The sequence below is a fragment of the Polyodon spathula genome, chromosome 9 (assembly GCF_017654505.1).
Source record: "Polyodon spathula isolate WHYD16114869_AA chromosome 9, ASM1765450v1, whole genome shotgun sequence".
Classification (NCBI taxonomy): Eukaryota; Metazoa; Chordata; class Actinopteri; order Acipenseriformes; family Polyodontidae; genus Polyodon; species Polyodon spathula.
In genome coordinates, this window is record NC_054542.1 from 34,375,534 (window position 1) to 34,395,196 (window position 19,663).

Genomic DNA, 19,663 nt, shown 5'->3' on the forward strand with positions numbered 1-19,663 from the left:
GACCATCCGTCCCTAATTGGACGGGACAGTCCCTAAATGTAAAGATCAGGTCCCGTCCCCAGCTAAATTACTTCAGGACAGAAACTGTCCCGGATTCCTGGATATAGTGCAGTTTAGCGCCACAGAACGTATCTGTTTGGAGCAAAGCCCCGCTCTTCCCGCATCATTTTGCAATGTCCCAGAATGATTGACACATTGCCTAGCCAATCCAAGACATACCACTATATAGTTCCACTATCATGTAACTTTTTACAATCAAAGCATCAGTGCGAATTCAGAGAGGAGTTGGATTAGGAAAAGTGCAAATTTATCTTCAAGTTTTTTTTAATACGTTTTGTAGAAAAGATCTTAGAATTGGATATGACAGGTGTACCGTTTTGCAATTTGAAAAGGTGTTTTTTTTTTTTTTTTGGGGGGGGGGGGGGGGGTTGCAGACTTTATTACAGTTTTGTACATCTTATTCTTCAGACCGAAAACAGTATGTAATCAGAAAAATATAAAAATAATAATCCCGCCCTGTATGGAATGGGTTAAAACGAGTGCAACCAAAACACAGTCGGCTAATTTCACAGACATTAATGTTGGACCACTGTAGATTGAGTAGTCTGACATTAGTGCTAATATCAGGGTAATCGGCAGCAGCTAAACGTGACAACTTCAAACAAAACCAGCACTGTTTGTATACCGATACTACGGATTGCAGTTCAAGCAGTCAGCATTTAAAACACGGAGGTTAATGCTCGTGGTAGTTGGCACAGTTCTCGCGAGATTAGCCTGTGTGTTGTTTCCTTGACAGCGAGAGAGAGAGAGAGAGAGAGCAATGAGGTCTGAGAGGGAGGTGATGACCGGGGATAAGGAAAGAAAGACAGTCGAAATACATTTTAGAGACCAAGACTCAAACCCAGCCAACATCAAGCACAAAGAAGAGAAAAGAGAGGTCTTTACCAAGGTATAACTACATATTCATCACCCTTTGGTTCTGGGGTGCAAGAATCATAGGTGACTGGATGACGCGGTTCTGGCACTGATATCAGCACCACAGACAGCGATATAGCTTACGGGCCCCGTGGCGTTACAAATATATATATATATAAACCGTGAACATTGTAATAAATATATCTCGTAAAAAAAAAAAAAACTAAAACAGTAGACCAAACTGTGGTCGGTCAGCCACGTCTTCATTTTAGAATCTAGTCCTTGCTGGTAATGTCCATGTATACATTATTGACAGTAATATGTTTATTGGTTTGTACCATGGAGGATATTCTGGTATTAGCTGTTATATTATGGGAATGGATATTTTAGTTACTCAAACATTAGCTGTGCAGTGCCATTCAGAGAAACCGTTTAGCTGAAGGACGTTATTAATAATGCCAATATAGGGAGGGTTTCCAAGCTTTACAAGTGAATAACTTTTAAATTCACCCAAAAAGTCAAACAGACAGAAATTAACATTAGCTTTCATGACACCAACAGAAAGCAGAACAGAGCCTAAGAATAACAAAGATATATATATATATATATATAAAAAAAAAAAATATACATATATACATACACATTTTGGCTTAGAAAGTAGGTTTACTGATTGTATATATTTTTGTCCGAGGTCTTAGTAGTTCAGCTGCAATATATTAGTTACATAATTTATCCAAAAAAAAAAAAAGTTTTATATTACAGGTGGTTATTCGACGCCTACCTCCCAACCTCTCAAAGGAACAGCTTGAGGAACAACTTAATCCTTTGCCTGCTTATGACTACTTTGAGTTCTTCTCAGCTGACCAAAGGTGAGTGCATATAGACCAAATAAACAAATACACGACTACATACATATGTACACATATACATATATACATACAGAAAAGAAAAGAAAGGCCCTACTACATTAATACATTAAATCAAATGGTATTTTGTAATGTACGGTGCCGTGAAAAAGTATTTGCCCCCTATCTGATTTTCTGCATTTTTGCACATTTTTCACATTAAATTTGGTCAGATCTTTTTGTGCGTTGTAGTGTGTGTGTGTATATATATATATATATATATATATATATATATATATATATATATATATATATATATATAGTGCCTTGCAAAAGTATTCAGACCCCTGACCAATTCTCTCATATTACTGAATTACAAATGGTACGTTGAAATTTCGTTCTGTTCGATATTTTTTTTTAAAACACTTAAACTCAAAATCAATTATTGTAAGTTGACATTGGTTTTATGTTGGGAAATATTTTAAAGAAAAATAAAAAAACTGAAATATCTTGCTTGCATAAATATTCAACCCCCACACATTAATATTTGGTAGAGCCACCTTTCACTGCAATAACAGCTTTAAGTCTTTTGGGGTAAGTATGTACCAGCTTTGCACACAGTGTTGGAATGATTTTGGCCCATTCTTCTTGGCAGATTTGCTCCAGGTTGTTCAGGTTGGTTGGACGATGCTTGTGGACCGCAATTTTCAAATAGTGCCACAGATTCTCAATGGGATTGGGTGGGCCACTGTAGGACATACACCTTTTTGTTCTTGAGCCACTCCAATGTTGCTTTGGCCTTGTGCTTGGGATCATTGTCCTGCTGAAAGGTGAATTTCCTCCCAAGCTTCAGTTTTTAAGCGGATTGAAGCAGATTCTCTTTGCAGTATTTTCCTGTATTTTGCTCCACCCCTTCTTCCTTCAATTGTAACAAGATGCCCAGTCCCTGCTGATGAGAAGCATCCCCACAGCATGATGCTGCCACCACCATACTTTAGGGATGGTGTGTCTTGAGGCATGGGCGGTGTTAGGTTTGTGCCACACATAGCGCTTTGAGTTTTGGCCAAAAAGCTCTATCTTGGTCATATCTGACCACAAAACCTTTTCCCACATCGCAGCTGGGTCAGTCTCATGCTTTCTGGCAAACTCCAGATGCTCTTTCAGATGGTACTTTCTGAGTAACGGCTTCTTTCTTGCCACCCTCCCATACAGGCCAGTGTTATGCAGAGCTCTTGATGTGGTTGACTGGTGCACCATTACTCCACTCCCAGCCACTGAACTCTGTAGCTCCTTCAAAGTCATTGTTGGCCTCTCTGTGGCTTCTCTCACAAGTCTCCTTCTTGTCTGAGTGCTGAGTTTTGAGGGATGGCCTTTTCTTGGCAGTGCCTGGGTGGTGTGCTGCAGCTTCCACTTCCTGATTATTGATCCAGCTGTGCTCACTGGGATATCCAAACACTTGGATATTATTTTGTACCCTTTCCCTAATCTGTGCATTTGTATCACCTTATCTCTAACTTCTGTAGAATGCTCTTTGGTCTTCATTTTCCTTCAGATTCACAACCTTACCAATGATCCTTCAACAGTGGGGTTTTTATCCAGAAAATGTGACAGCAACTTTAATGGTTCACAGGTGGAGGCCAATGTTAAGTTAATTGTGTCCTCGTTAGGGCAATTTCTTTCATCGGTGCAAACTTGGAGCTTCCACAGCACAGGGGTTGAATACTTATGCATGCAAGATATTTCAGCTTTTTATTTTTCTTAAAAATATTTCCCAACATTTTTATCGTGTTTTTTTACAGCCTTTATCCACATCTTTTCTCAAGAGCATACATCAACTTTAAAAACCCTGAAGACATAGTTCTCTTCAGAGACCGCTTTGACGGATATGTGTTTATAGATCACAAGGGTAAGGTCTTTATATTTGTAATCCATTTTTTGCAATTTAATATTAACTTAAAAGTAATTAAAATATAGCATTATTTTTTCACAAAAAATGATAACTCATCTGTTGTTAGGTACCACAAAGTTCGAAGGGGCTTGGTGAGGCTGAAGGTGTAGTCTAATATCTCAAGTGGTAGAGTTCTTATAATCACTATGTACAGCAGTAGAGAACAGTTTCAACGCTTTGTGAAAAAAGCCAAATATCAAACTCCTTGGCGTTGTTTTGTGAAAGGCAAAAAAAAAAAGGATTCCCAAGTTCTCTAGGGAAAAATATGGTATTTAGCTTCTAAACAAATTAATATTATGTTTAACAAAATTAGAATGACTGTTGTTGCATACATTTTAATATTTTTTTATTTTTCATTTAGGACAGGAATATCCTGCTGTTGTGGAATTTGCGCCATTCCAAAAGGTATCCAAAAAGAAGCTCAAAAAGAAAGATACCAAATCTGGCAGTATTGAAGAAGGTAAATAAGAGATGTCATGCCCAAAGTTAAAAGGCTTTAGTTGTATTTTAGGCAGAGAAAACCACATCACTAATTTTACATTTCCTTCACAAGACAGAGTTGATTTTTTTTAGTATATACTATTGTTCTACGTTATCTATTAGAATTTAAGAACATAAGAAAGTTTACAAACGAGAGGAGGCCATTCGGATCCCAGAATCTTATCAAGCAGCTTCTTGAAGGATCCCAGGGTGTCAACTTCAACAACATTACTGGGGAGTTGATTCCAGATCCTCACGATTCTCTGTGTAAAAAAATGTCTCCTATTTTGTGTTCTGAATGCCCCTTTGTCTCATCTCCATTTGTGACCCCTGGTCCTTGTTTCTTTTTTCAGGTCGAAAAAGTCCCTTTGGTCGATATTGTCAATACCTTTTAGAATTTTGAATGCTTGAATTAGGTCGCTGCATAGTCTTTTTTGTTCAAGACTGAATAGATTAAATTATTTTAGCCTGTCTGCATATGACATGCCTTTTAAATCCGGAATAATTCTGGTCGCTCTTCTTTGCACTCTTTCTAGAGCAGCAATATCCTTTTTGTAGCAAGGTGACCAGAACTGAACACAATATTCAAGATGAGGTCTTACTAATGCATTGTACAGTTTTAACATTACTTCCCTTGATTTAAATTCAGCACTTTTCACAATGTATCAGAGCATCTTGTTGGCCTTTTATAGCTTCCCCATATTGTCTAGATGAAGACATTTCTGAGTCAACAAAAACTCCTAGGTCTTTTTCATAGAATCCTTCTCCAATTTCAGTATCTCCCATGCTGGGTTTTTAACATTCTAGGCACATATGGCATGTTTGGGATCAAGGATTTTAATTAAATATAATACCTGTTACAGGTTGGTGAATGGATAGTCAGTAATGTGTTCCTTGTGAACAAAGTTTTTTTTAGCAAAGCTCTTTTGGATCAGCAGTCATTATTATCCTTAATTTATAGATCCAAGTATACTGACTTTTGCCACAGGTTACAGATAAATGACATCATGTGGTTTTGTGCCCACTTTCTGTGGAAACAGGAGACTTTGTTTTTCCTAACTGCAGATCCTGAATACAAAAAGTTTTTGGAGAGTTATTGTGGGGATGAAGAGAAGGCCACTGCCAATCCTGAGACACTTCTTGGAGAGATAGAGGCAAAAACCAGGGAACTTATTGGTATGTTATTGCCAAAATGTGTAAGAGTCATTCCAAAGTGGTGGTTCCACTAGCGTTGTTGTCCTATAGAAAGAGAAATCCAGCATTTCACTAGAGCTACAGATGTGGTTCATACAGCAAATTGAACTAGAATCACTTTCCAGGTGTCCAAAACTGTCGCTTTTTCATATTAACTTTTTCTGAAAGCTTTCTGTGGTGATCTTTATAGAAATAGTGGTTTTCTTTTCTTTTTTGTTTTGCTTACTGTGTAATTTCCGTTGTTGTTTCTGGGTAGAACCACTGGTGCGGCTTCTGAAAATACTGGATATCTCTCTTTCACAAGGACACTAACAATAGTGCATTTTTTTCAGAGTGATCTGTGAGGTTCAATCTAGTTGTTGATTTGTCTGGAACTGAAAAATACTCCAGGAACATCCATTCTTCCATCTACATATACATATAAACCTAATCCTAACCCTAAATCAATTTGATCCCAAACCTAACCCTAATCTTAAAGTCATTATCAGATTGCAAAATTGCAAATCAGTCCTCTAGAGGTACAACTGAAATAGTATTCTCTGTACAACAGATGCTTTTCGAAGTGTCGATGGTCCCGGGAATATTTAGTACTGGACGAGTCAACAACCTGCATTTTAAATGTGCTTATACTGTATATGGTGACATGTTTGTATAATTTGTCACATTCAATTACACAAATCGATAGATGCAAAAAATAACTTATATTGTGATGTGTTTAAAATAATAATGCTGGTCTGTATTTTTTATTTTTTTTTACAGCTAAAAGAACTACACCACTTCTGGAATACATAAAAAATAAGAAACTAGAAAAGCAGGTAGGAGTAAGTTTGTTTGAATTTATTTTCAAGTAAAAACAATCCAATTCCACATGATCACCAGGTATAAATTATGTAAAATGTATTGTTATCAGAACATTAACAGTACCAATAGATAAACTTGTAATATTCAATGCAATTATTTATTTTACCTCTACCTTTTAAGTGTAACGATCATCTTTAAAATGCAGTTCTCAAAGCTATTCGCTTAGAACCAGAATACATGGCCTTTTAATAATTGCTGTGTTTAGTGTTTTTAGTATGTAAATAAAATATGAATACAGTAAATCTATGTGCAAATCTATGTGCATGTTCTCCCTTCTTAAGGGACAGGAGGAAAGTCTTTTTTTCTGGGGGAAAAAACAAAAAATAGTCTTTTTTAATGTAGCTCCTGATTTTGGACAGTTTGTATGACTAAATCATCATTTTCTAGAGAATCAGGGAGGAGAAGCGAGAAGAAAGAAGACGAAGGGAGCTGGAGAAAAAACGCATGAGAGAGGAGGAGAAGCGGAAACGCCGGGAAGAGGAACGGCGCAAAAGGAAGGAAACTGAAAAACAGAAGAAGCTAGCAGAGAAAGAAATCAAGATTAAGGTCTCCTTTCATTTCAGCACCTTTTATTCAAACATTGTATGACATTTTAAGAAAGAAAAATAAGCATAAATAATAAAACAAAAATTAATGTAAATATTGGTTTGTTTGATTTATATTCATATGTACAGTAATTTAATATTTTTCTAAATATCTACTGACATTTCATTTATTTATATTCGCTTAGTTGGTTGAGAATCATAAAAGGTTGTTTTTTTAATTACAGTGCTCCCTTATTATTTGACAGTTTGGTTATTTATTACCGGTAATTTGGTTAATGAAGTATTATACTCTACTGTGTGAAGGACCATTAATACTCTACCCTTAATGTTTTCTTTTTTTCTATGGTCATTTAGAAAAAGAATGAGAGAACACTGCATTTTTAAACACTGAAATTGTTTTTACATTTTAGCTCCTTAAAAAACCTGATAAGAATGATGAGCAGGACCTAGACAAGCTGAATGAAAAGAGAGACTGTGGAGACATTGAAAAGGGGAAGTGGGATAAAAACATGAAATCAAAACAGTTAGACACTGTAACCAGAGACCAAAAGGAGAAGTAAGTAAAAGTGTACTTGTATTAATCACCCAGTGTAATTTCCCATTAGCTAACTCGCTAGTGCATCACATGCTGTACAATTAGTCTTTCTTTGTAAATCATAAAAATACAATCATGTTTTGTTAATACTCAAAAACAGACTGATAAAGCAATGTAATGCCAAGCTCCATATTTGAAGTACAGTCTGCAGCGCTTTATAGGGACGCCTCGGGAGAGTAAAAAATATCTTACATAACGGCAGAGACACAATTAAATGAGAGGCATTTACGATATGCACAAGGGAACTTGTTGGTATGTTATTGCCAACATTTAGAGTCTTTCCAAAGTGGTGGTTCGACCCCCATAGATGAAAGAAAAATAATTTAAATCACACCACATTATGAATAAATGCTAAATGCATCATTTGAAATACAAGTCAGTTTTTTTTTTTGTTTTTTTTTTATGTTAGCCTGCGTAGTTCAGGGAGAGTGCAGCAGGGGGCTTCCAATTTCCTGTCAATTAGTACCTATTCTCTCTTTAAGCCCTGATCACCTGCACCTTCGCTGTCTAGTGTTTCGTTTTTGTAGCAAACGCTCAGACAACGTCTTTTCGTGCTTCACCGCTAGTCTACACTTAGTTGCCTTTCACTGGAGGTCAATTCTCTATGCAGCGTTCCCAAGATGTTGTCAGTTGTTTTCCTACCTGCTCTGTTGCTTCTTCTCGTCATTCAGCTTCTCCATTCGGCTGCAGGAGCTCCAGGGTTGGTCTTTCCTGCTCCGTCCAGCTTCCAGCCCAGCAACAGCACCGTCCAAACCGCAGCTTCATTACTCAACTTGTCTATGTCTTTATTAGCCCTCCACTAAAACCTTCAAAGTTCCTTCAACAAGACATCGACATTCCCGTCGTCAGCGTTTGCCTTGCCATAGCTCCTCTATTTAAATCCACCACAAAGCTCTGTCAGCTGAATCTTTCCTTACTCCTCACTTGCAATTAAGTGCCCCTCCCCTGCTCCCAGAGTCAGCACAATTTACCGTTCCTTCAGAAGATCCTGCCCTGGATTTCTGTTAGCTACGTTCAACGTTTTAAAGACCTATCCAGCCCATTTCATACTCCATTTCAACCTATAGCGGCTTGTGCTTTCGACTGGTCACAACAGACTCCAACGACACTGCTGTTCTGCAACTTTTCCGCCGGCGCCTCTCAGTCCATGACTACCACGGCAACACCCTCATTGAGTGACTGCGGGAGTGGTAAATCGCCATGGTGACCCCGTGCCTCAGTACTGCAATCTTATGGCTTGCTGCTGCTACGCTTTCACAACCTGCGAGGGCTTGTTTAACTCGCCAAATTGTGACATCTAAATACTGTGTTAACGTATTCATATACATGACTAACTGTCTTAAAACATGTAACGAAGATATTCAAATCTAAAAAAAAAATTTCCCAGATTTGTGTTTTCTCCAATCTGACCAGGGACCTTATTAAACTTTCAAAGTTATCATTTCATCAACCTGAGCCGCCAGTCAGTCACGGAACCATGTCCTACGATTATCAACGTTCCAGTCAATGTCCTCCTACCCCCAATAGTCAATACTCTCAAAACTGCTCCCGACCAATCAATAGGTTTTGCAGACGCCTCAGAGCAACACATTCTTCATCCTCTTGGGTTCTGCAGCGGTCTCATCTCTGCATTTTTCATCTCGCCCAAAAGAAGCCCCATCTCTGACTCCATCTAAATCTGCCTTAACACTGAAAGGCCAATATCTACTGCATTCAGCAGATTCCTACTCTCTGCATCAGACCACCACACTCTACCGATGGTAGTCCTCCGTTCTCTATTGCAGATCTCTGCTCTCTACAGCTGGGCCTCTGCACACTACTGACAGCACTCCATTGTTTTCTTCCTCATACCTCTGCTGTGTTCAGCAGATCTTGCCCTCTATTGTTAATCGCTCCTTAGTACAGCAGATCTCCACTCCCTCTTCAGATCTGCTCACTACTGCAGCATGCAGAAGTTGCTCTAGTTTACTGTTTAAATCTTCTCCAGAGCCTCCAATGCTCCAGCCTTCCTCCAGTACGCAGATCGTGGCAGCATTCCCACAATCAAGGCTAACGCTAATCCCCATCTAATCAAAATACGGGGCACTTCCTCAGCAATCCTATTCATACCTCCGCTCATCCTCTCAAATGTTACAGCATTAATAATTGGTTTGAGACGTGGTACGAGACTGGAAATCTGTCTTGATTATGAGCTAAGGAATTCCACAATTAAGAGAATAACTGGCGTTGCGAAACCCAAATCTCTGAACGTGAGTTTACCTTTTCCATTTCAAGCAGACATGATAGTAGCAAACCGCTAATCGATCCCGTATTAACTAACACGTAGAATGGCGGCATCTCATCTCTCTGCCCTCATTTCTAGAAAATGGGGCACAAAGGCGCCGAGCTTCCCCAGTAGCCGATTTTCATATGTTCGTTCAGTCCAGCTGCCACCTCAGCCCTCAGTTCCAGATCTCCTTCTGCCTCTACTTTCGATATCCAAGTTCAGTCAGTTGATCCCATCTGCTTCCACAACCCCCATCCAGAATCCCCAGCTTCTCCAGATGCTACTTGACTGAATCCTACTCTCAGTAACCTCCTTCAGTTTGCTCAGCATTACATGTCTGCAGCCCTCGCCCCTTGTTCAAGAGCTCCTATTCTACAGCCTGCTCAGTGTCTTCAACCTTCTGCGCCCAGAATCGAATAATCATATCCCTTCATTCAAAACCGGATCCTGGCTCTCACCGTCCGTGCTAGGGATTCTCTCCATACCAGCAGTCCGCCTGACCCTCTGTGGGATTCTTAAGAGCTTTCCCCCTGCCTCACCTTCATGTCTGTCTATATCAACATACATTCTCCATTTGCTAATTTGCACTCTTCAGAAAAGTCGCTTCTCCCCCTACAGAGATATACCCATGGAGATCAGCTGCCTCTCAGCCACCTTCCATGCTTACTCCATCACTTGGCTGCATACCTTCAAGACGGATAAATTCAGCGCAGTCAGTCCACTCACCCGTCATGTATCAAGTCCCTTATCCCCCTTTTCAAGGTATCTCCCCAGCAGGAACCCTCCCCACCCCCCTTCAGACTCCCTGTTCATTGATTTCTCGACTCCACCCTCGTCTCCAGAGCGGGCCTCTCTCCTCTCCCCCACCCTTGCCTCTGAGCAGACCTCCCTCCTTTCCTTCACCCTCGCTCCGAGCAGGCCTCACTCCTCTCCACCCTCGCCTCCAGAGCAGGCCTCCCTCCTTGACTGCACCCTCTCCTCCAGAGCAGGCCTCCCTCCTCTCCTCCACCCTAGCCTCTGAGCAGGCCTCCCTCCTTTCCTCCACCCTCACCTCCGAGCAGGCCTCACTCCTCTCCACCCTCGCCTCCAGAGCAGGCCTCCCTCCTTGACTGCACCCTCTCCTCCAGAGCAGGCCTCCCTACTCTCCTCCACCCTAGCCTCTGAGCAGGCCTCCCTCCTCCTCCACCCTCACCTCCGAGCAGGCCTCCCTCCTCTTCACCCTCGCCTCCAGAGCAGGCCTCCCATGCTCGACTCCACCCTCTCCTCAGAGCAGGCCTCCCTCCTCTCCACCTTCACCTCCAGAGCAGGCCTCCCTCCCCCCCCCCCCCCCCCCCCCCCTTAGCCAGCCTGATCACGAATATGGAGGAGCTGGTCCTCCTCTACAGTGAATTCCTACATTCATTCATCCTTCTCCGGTATAGTTGCAGTTCCTTCTAAAATTGCTAGTATGCCCGGAGTGGGGTCTTCCTGTCTGCCAGGGCCACTAGAGGGTTTCCCCTAATCAGCCTGAAGGGGTTTTTTCCTCTCCACTGAGCAGCAGGTATACACATAGTCACATCCTACTAAATTACTAACCATTCTTCTGTTTGTCCTGTTTGTCCTTCTGGTCTTTTGTTTGTTATGCGCTGGCATGTGCTGTCTTTTGTTCATCTCATGGTGTGGGAGATTTCGTGAGGAGATGGGGGTCCCTCCTTTGGGGGGCAAGTGAGTCTCACTTCCCCGACCTCAGGGCTAGGCATCAGCCTCTCTTTACCTTCAGGGGGGTTCTCACCATGTGAGTCAGAGCAGACTCCTGGCCACACTCTGTCCTTTCGCAGCTCCTGCGCTTATCATGCCTCACTCAAGGCTCTGTTTATGCAATTCGGGAAGTGGCTACTCCGTGCTCGAGTCCCATACTAACCTCTATGCCTTGTCCTTATTTCAGGTGCCAGGCAGCTTGAAGTCTCAGCCAATTGGGGGTCTAACGAGCACCCCTTTACAGAAGTCTCAGATGCTGGGTACCTCTCTCTCTTTATTTTCTTTCGTGTCCCGGTCTTCCGGGACCGTCTTCCTCTCGAGGGGCGGCTCTCCAAGTCATAACCCTCGTGTGTGTTTTCGGTTGCTGGGTCCTTTGCCCCTGGGATGTGTTGCCGTTGCCGCCCTCAGTCAGTGACCATCTTTCTATCCAGTTTCGGTCGCTGGGTCCTCTGCCCCTGGGATGTGTCGGCATCGCTGCCCTCAGTCAGTGACCACCTTCTATCCTAGCTTCCATGTTCAGCTTTGCTGGTCTGCTACTAGAGTGAGCCTCGCCCGCTCTTCTGTCTAGGTCCGGTCCTTTCTAGCCGGCACTCTGTCCTACTTACCTCTCCCTTCTGTTTCTGCCCTATAATTACACCCCCAGCTCATGCCCTGTGAACTAAACAAAATTAATTGCTTATTACTTACTCTGCAAGAAAGAATCGCCTATAAAAAAAAGTATTGAAAAAATGTAATAGACTGTACCAGAAAAATGTTGGTGTGCAATAATATTTTGTTTGCTTAATTGACATTTCTTCCCAGAGTGCAGACAGAGAGTGACAAAGAGCAGCGAGAGCATGGGAGGCGGTTAAGAGAGAAGGATCCCGACAGGCCGAGATGCCGTGAAGATGAGCGCAAGAGACCGAGACACCACTACGAGTTTGACAAGTTCGTGAGACGAAAGGAAGAGACCAAGTGGGGGAAGGGATACTGCCACGACAGGGCTAAGAAAGACATCCATAACAGTTATTCATATTGTCTGGATGGTGACAAACTGGGAAAAGAAGACAGGGGTGATGATCTAAAAGACTGCATCCACAACAAGGTGAGTGAGTTGGGTTGTGCATCTTTCAGTATTGTATTTTCCAGCTACGTTAAAGAATATGTCATGTCGACATTTTTATTGCAGTACTAAAATGTTGGAATTATTAATATTAATATTATTATAAATATGCAGAAGTACATGTAAGTTCTTACTCATTGTCTCACCCATTTACATTTTTCATAAAGTACAAGAAAGGATGCTGGAAGGGTGCAAAAAATTACTGTAACAAAAAAACACATTCACTGTTATTGCTTGATTTTGGTTAGACAACTGATTGATTGATTTTGCAATTGATAAATAAAGTGTCACTGCTTCTTTTAAAAGGAAAGTCAAATTCAAATTCTAATTTCTAACACATTTATAGGATACATGTTATAGAAGCATCTCATAACATAGAAAAGTCTGCATTTCCACAGTACCATAGTTCTACAGATCATTCTCTACTGTATCTCACAAGGGAAAAATCTTCCATATTCAAATCCATTTTTGTCCATTATTTAACATGTATGTAGGACATAACGTAGACTCCAAAACAAATTATGGTAAAACATCACCACCACATCATAGTTTTTTCTAGAGTTGGAAAACTGCTGAATAGACATCCATCAACTTACTATTTATATGTAAAGTACTATATAATGCAGTGCTGGTATGTAGTGTATCAAAAATCACATGGATTGCTATTAAGATTACAACTTCACATTGACACATTTTTACATTAGGGCATTTATTGTGGTTAAAATGGTGACAGAAAAAAAAAAAAAAAAAAAAATCTATCTATCTATCTATCTATATATATATATATATATATATATATATATATATATATATATGTGTGTGTGTGTGTGTGTGTATATATATATATATATATATATATATATATATATATATATATTTTTTTTTTCTTGTCACCATTTTAACCACAATAAATGCGGTTTAACATGTCTAGGACTTTTGTACACACTGCTGTACAAAAGTCCTCGACATGTTACATTTTTCTACTCTGATGCATTATGAGCATCAACAATTTACTCAAGGCTCCACTAGTGTTTTCTAAAATTATAACAACCTTGACTGAGTGAAATAGCTTGCATCACTCAATTTTCGAAACATAATCAACAAGTAGTACAGAGAAACATCATCTGTAATTGACAAACCCAGGACTGTTGATGGATGGACGACACCTGTGCCTTTTGCCAGTTTTGTTGTCAATTCAATGCTTGTCTTCTTTCTATTCCTTAAGGATATTGTCTTCAAGTATTGCTTATCCTTGTTAGACAGCTTTTTAGGTCTTCCAGTCCTGGGTTTGTCAATTACAGATGATTTCTCCTTACTTGTTGATTATGCTTCAGATACCACACCTTGAAAATCTAGTGATGCAAGCTATTTTACTCAATGTTTTTCCTTCTTTATGCAAGTCAAGGTTGTAATTGTAGAAAACACTAGTGGAAGCTTTAAATAAATTGTTGTTGCTCGTAATGCATCAGAGTAGAGAAATGTAACGTCTAAGACTTTTGCACAGCAGTGTATATTTATTTTTTTGTACACTTGAGTTTCTGTGACTCTATGATTATTTGGTTAGCTTGAAATGAGCTAAGGCTTCATTGGGCTGAAATTGATTTAAGGAACATGTTTCTCAGTCTGTGTTAGTGCATCAAGAGAAAAGGACCTCCCATTCAGAGGGTCGTGACGTGATAGGAGGGGCTCTGCCAGCGAAGGTACAGCTAGCTTTCGAGGATTTCTAATCAAGGGTGGGATGATGTTGTTTCATCTGGGAGAAGGTTCAATCCAGGGTAATGCCTGATTTTTGACAGCAAAAGAACATTTACAAAAACATCGAAATCAAAGTTTGTTCCATCCCCTCCTTGTTTGAAAGAAGAGTTTAATTTGATTCACTAAAAAGAAATATGACGGTGTGTGTCAAAGACGGCTGCAGTGGGGACGTCAGACCAGAAGAAACACACAGTACTGCGAGAGGAAATGACAAATGGATGCGCTGCTGCACGGTTTATTATTATAAAATAAAACACGACAAAAACACAGGATACGGCACATTCGCCCAAACAAAACAGACTACACAGACAAACACGGTGAGCTTCTATTTTACTTTACGTTATTATTTGTATTATTACCTCTGTCTCCAATCCTGTTCTCCACTCACCGAACACACATCCCCAAGTGAGTGAAAACATGCTGCTTTTATGCAGCTGTACCGGGACTCGACTGCTAATCAATCATTCAGTTGGAGTCGCGGTACAACTGCACGTGAATTAATAAAGTGCAATTCCCCGTGCTCACATATTATTACATTTTACTTGCACGTGAAGTGCTGTGCAATCCTCGTGCCTAAATACAAATATACATTTTAAACACTTGTGTTACACAGACCCGTTTATATCCTGTACCAATGACTATACACCAACATTAACACACAACATACAACACAAAATACACACAGGGGCGGGCCCTTTGCCACACTGTGATATACAGATTTATTTTATATAATACACTAAATGCATGATCAATATGTGTTAAACACATTGCTTACTATTTATTATATACAGAACAAAATTATATTTAAAAAAAATATGTTTTTTGGTTTTTTTTTTTACTCCTCATGATTTTAGTTGATCTCAATCTGTAATAGGCAGTTGCCTGTGAAATGCATTAAAATTATTTCTTTTTTTATATTCTAACAGAATAAACATACCTTTAGTGAGCTAGTTTTGTTTTTACAGAAGGTGAAATAATTTGTGCATTAACTTAAACACAAAATTAAAAGATGTATTGTCAGATACTTTACATTTGATTTACTGATGCTCCTCTTTAATATGTTGGGCCCCCTGGGGTTATGAAGAATCCACAAGGTAAGACGGTTTGCAGTATGAAAGACCATTCTTTCGTACTGGTATTGGTAAGTTTAGATTTGATTTTAGTGATCGTCTGCCACTTGTATAGCTTAACCCCTTTGCAGCCTCAATCGGCTATGTTCGATTCCCCTAGTGATCTTTGGGTAGCCGCTATTGGCCGCGTTCGGTTTTGTGCTGTGCGTTCCATCTTAGCTGTGTAACTATAGAATTTCATCATTAAACTGCAGCAAACTTTGTATACAGCCAGTCAAGCCCTTGGCGAACCCACCAGACTTGCCTCTGTTTACTTACACAGCTTCATTAATAGGCTGTTTGCTTTCAAGATAGTGCAGTTGTCACTCTCTCACACACCCACATTCACAGATTTGCCCAACACATACTTTGTGTTTGTATTTTCTTTTTCAAAGGACAATGAAAACATCTAATACATTTAAGTAATTAATTTTGTGATATTCTGCATTGTAGAAAGTTTATTTAGAAGTATATTGATGTATAAACTGTAACGTCCCATGTACAGTAATCTCTATTTTGCAGTATATATTTATTCTTTCCATTTCATTTATATAATCTGTGAAAATAACAAGATTTGTTTTAAACAGTGTTTTTTTTTCATTATGTTCGTGCGATAGTGACAAAGTATTCAACCTGTTGACATTTTCATTGCAGTTGTTAACTATTTTACCATGTGGTAAAGTTGGTTATGTTGAGTCTAATAACTATAGGTTAAATAATTAATGTTAAATTGTGAACAAAAATCACTTAAGTTTACCCCAGGGTACCTAAGGTAAGATACCATATTATTTCGAATTAACGCTGCCTTCGAATTAGCACTGCCCTCGAATTAGCCTCGCTCAGATATCAGCTTTTTAATAGACACCGCCCTTGAATAAACCCTGGTCTCAATAAAAACATAAAGGTATTTTTTTCTACTGCTGCTTAAAAAATAAACAAAGAAACGCGCAACTCTGGCTATGTACACGTGACGCCCCCCGAAGAGACTGCAGCCTCAATCCAGCATGTAATACAAACTAATGTACACACACCTTAGTAAGCACTTTGTATTTTATGGTACAGTCCCGACAGACAACCAGAGATGAACTACTTACAGCACAGCAGTCATTCACGTCCTTTTTTACTACTTTTTTTTTTTTTTTCCAGCAGAGTTCAGTGCCAACACAGCAGGGGATAAAATAAGAGCTGTATGTTTACCTTGTCCTCAGCTTGGATAGTGAAAACTTAAACTCAGAGGAACTTAGCTCTTTGCCGGTCACTAAAACCGCTATCCAAAAACTGGCTGAAGATATCTTCTTGTAGGGGGTTTAGTTGTTTTGTTTTTTATTCAAATGGAATTTTACTCAGTCTGTACAAATATATAAAAAAGCTTGCTTACTACCCAAGAGAAGATTTAGTTTTGGGTTCTCTTACAGAGAAATTACAAGCAAGCAGGTAAATTACAGTGAGAAAAAAAATTGTAATAACCGAGTAGGATATATTTGAGTTTTAACAGAAATCAAACCGATATTCAGAGGTAATATTTTTCGTTAGAAAAACAACTGCATCACACTCAACTACCGTTCTCTCTTCTCTTCTTGTCCTGCACCATAGCAACCAATACGCACTCCTGATTCGCTGGTACATTACTCCCCTGACCTCCCAACTCCCACCTAATAGGCTCTCTTTAATTGTCAGTAAATATACTGTATTCAAGCCCCCAAAACACATAAGAGTATATTGCTGCAGGTCAGAGGCTTTCATGGCGCTGCTCCTAAAATGCCTTAAATCATGTAATAAAATACTGCACCTTTCAAAAACCATACTATTTCTGTTAAATTAAGTGCTACAGCTGTTTTTAACAATTTAAAATAAACGCTGTGGCGCAAATTCGAAGTGATATGGTAATTTCTTTTACATTGAGTTATTTACCTGAAGGTATATTTACATTTTTTTTAAAGATCTTACTATTATTAGGGTGAACATGTAGTAGTGTGTTCTGGCAAGGGTCTGGAAATAAAAAAATACAACTCTACCATCTCAAATTATAGCACTAAAAGACAGTGTGGGGTGACATCTATAATAAAAATGTTACTAGAAACCAGACGACCTTAAATGGACTGTATAGCTTCCTGTTGTTCCTAATCTTTCATATGTTCTTAAAGAAATTTAAGTTTCTCTTTTTTAAATGCAGCATTTCTAAATATTCAATTATTTGTAAAGCTGTCATTGCATGTACAGTATGCACAGTTATGTTTATAGCGTAGTGTTTCTGAGTAACCTCCATGTGCTATCGTAGGCCACTAAGTAGAAGTTCAAGAACATTTTAGAGACCAGCACTGCAGTGGTATGTAAAACCCTTACAATGTTGATCTTGGAAACAGCTGAAGCCTCAGTACAGTTTGGTGAGGGGGATTATCTCTATATGTATTTTAAATCTTGCAAAAAAACTAAGGCAAGCAAAATATAAAATATTATGATTTGGAGGTAGTTTTAACCTCTGTTGCTCTGCTGTTACTTAATTCCAGTATTTCTTCCTTAAACTCATATGTATTGTATTCCACTGTCAGAGTTTTCAGATGAGCCCTGAGCTGTGTTTGCATCTTTATTAAACAGTTGGTTGTGTTTTGTTCTGGTTTTAATATTTATGTTAAGGTAATTTGAATGATAGAAACAACTTTCAAATGGGTTTGGGACATTCTTTGGAGCAGTTTTAATAATACTATAAACTAAAAACTGCAACACATTATGCAGGCTTTTGCTGTCAATATCTTTGATGTGTAATTGATCACATCACAGGACATTCAATAAAATAAGTGAAAAACACCTGTGGAAAGTGACATCCAATCTAAATCTTGGTAACTGATGGTACTGTCTATGGTAGCAAATGTATTAACTTTTAACAATTATACAGAAATATATATATATATATATATATATATATATATATATATATATATATATATATATATATATATATATATATATATATATTATATATATAATACATTTGCTACCATAGACAGTAGTTAATACATTTGCTACCATATAGTATATATATATATATATATATATATATATATATATATATATATATATATATAAAGGGTCTTTTTTCATCACAAAGATGTATAGGATTCTAAAGCAAGTAAAATGCATTCATACTGTATATCTACACATACAGTACATACACACACACACACATAAAGTATCACCTATTAGATAGAGATAGATAGATAGATAGATAGATAGATAGATAGATAGATACAGGCCTTTGTTGTATTTACATTTATTTATACATTGTCAGTGTTTATTTTACCAAACTATTTTGTTTTATATTGATTGCATATTGTGCATGCAGAAGAAACTATATTTGAACATTAATAAAACAATAAGCAAGATGAATAAACAAGTCCTGACGGAGTAACTAATAAAACAAAAAATCATTAGGATTAAAGATATTCAAGATGTTTGTTGTTTTTTGTTTGCACTTTGATTCTAATAGGACCGTCCGGCAATGCAGCTCTACCAGCCCGGAGCCCGCAGCAGAACACGCCTGGGATCTGGTGGAAAATCTTACGACTGCTCCAGCAAGTCTCCAGATCGCATTGTCGACAGGAAGTTTGAAGCAGCTACAGGAACTGGATCAGAGAAGAGTGGGGACGAGTAGCATCCCAGCAGTTTCAGAGTATTAAGGCACAATTCTTTCAGCATCATTTAGTGTAACCATTGCTTGCTAAGAGTATCACATTCAAATTACATTTGTTTTATATATATATATATATATAATGTTAAAAAAGTCAATACACACTTTGCAATACCGAATGGAGCTACCTATGGAAAAGTTGTTTTGACAAGTCTTCAGTGTTATTTATGAAATTAATGCCAGACTTTACTGCTTGATAGAAGTTTTGTGTGCATCAACTACTTTATGCAATGCTAGGAAATAATAGTGTTTAGTTTAATTTGAAATGTTTACTTGTGATGCACTTTACCTGTCCACACATTTATTCCACCTGTCTCCTAAAGTAAAATACCTCATCATTTGATATAAGATGTTATTATTAAATGTATTTTCTGGTATATGTTTATAATAGTTAAATAATACTTTTACATAATGGATATGTTTGTAAATCTAAGTTATTCATATTTATGAAAAATTATATATAGTTAAAATTAGTTCTCTATTTAAAAAAAAAAAAATCTATATTTAAAGGTATTGCCTTGTTGGCTGTAGGGCTTTCATGTATTGTACTACATGTGCATTGAAACATGTTTTACTTTTACTATTTGTTTTTATTGTAAGTGGAAGTCTTTTTTTCCTTTTCTTTA

The 19,663-nt window shown here is 38.5% G+C and overlaps 1 protein-coding gene across 2 annotated transcripts; it reads left to right on the forward strand.

Annotated features, from left to right (window-relative positions):
- Nucleotides 1–805: 805 nt before the first annotated feature.
- Nucleotides 806–19,085, forward strand: LOC121320949 (regulator of nonsense transcripts 3A-like). 2 transcript variants are annotated; one of them, XM_041259784.1, is made up of 11 exons: nucleotides 806–949; nucleotides 1,678–1,784; nucleotides 3,560–3,666; nucleotides 4,070–4,168; nucleotides 5,254–5,364; nucleotides 6,142–6,197; nucleotides 6,631–6,789; nucleotides 7,199–7,344; nucleotides 12,188–12,470; nucleotides 14,111–14,188; nucleotides 18,837–19,085. In XM_041259784.1, the coding sequence occupies exons 1-11, from the start codon at nucleotides 821–823 to the stop codon at nucleotides 18,999–19,001; spliced, it is 1,440 nt and encodes a 479-aa protein (XP_041115718.1). In that variant the 5' UTR covers nucleotides 806–820; the 3' UTR covers nucleotides 19,002–19,085. The 2 variants fall into 2 exon arrangements, with proteins under 2 accessions (XP_041115718.1, XP_041115719.1); XM_041259785.1 differs by lacking the exon at nucleotides 14,111–14,188.
- Nucleotides 19,086–19,663: the final 578 nt, after the last annotated feature.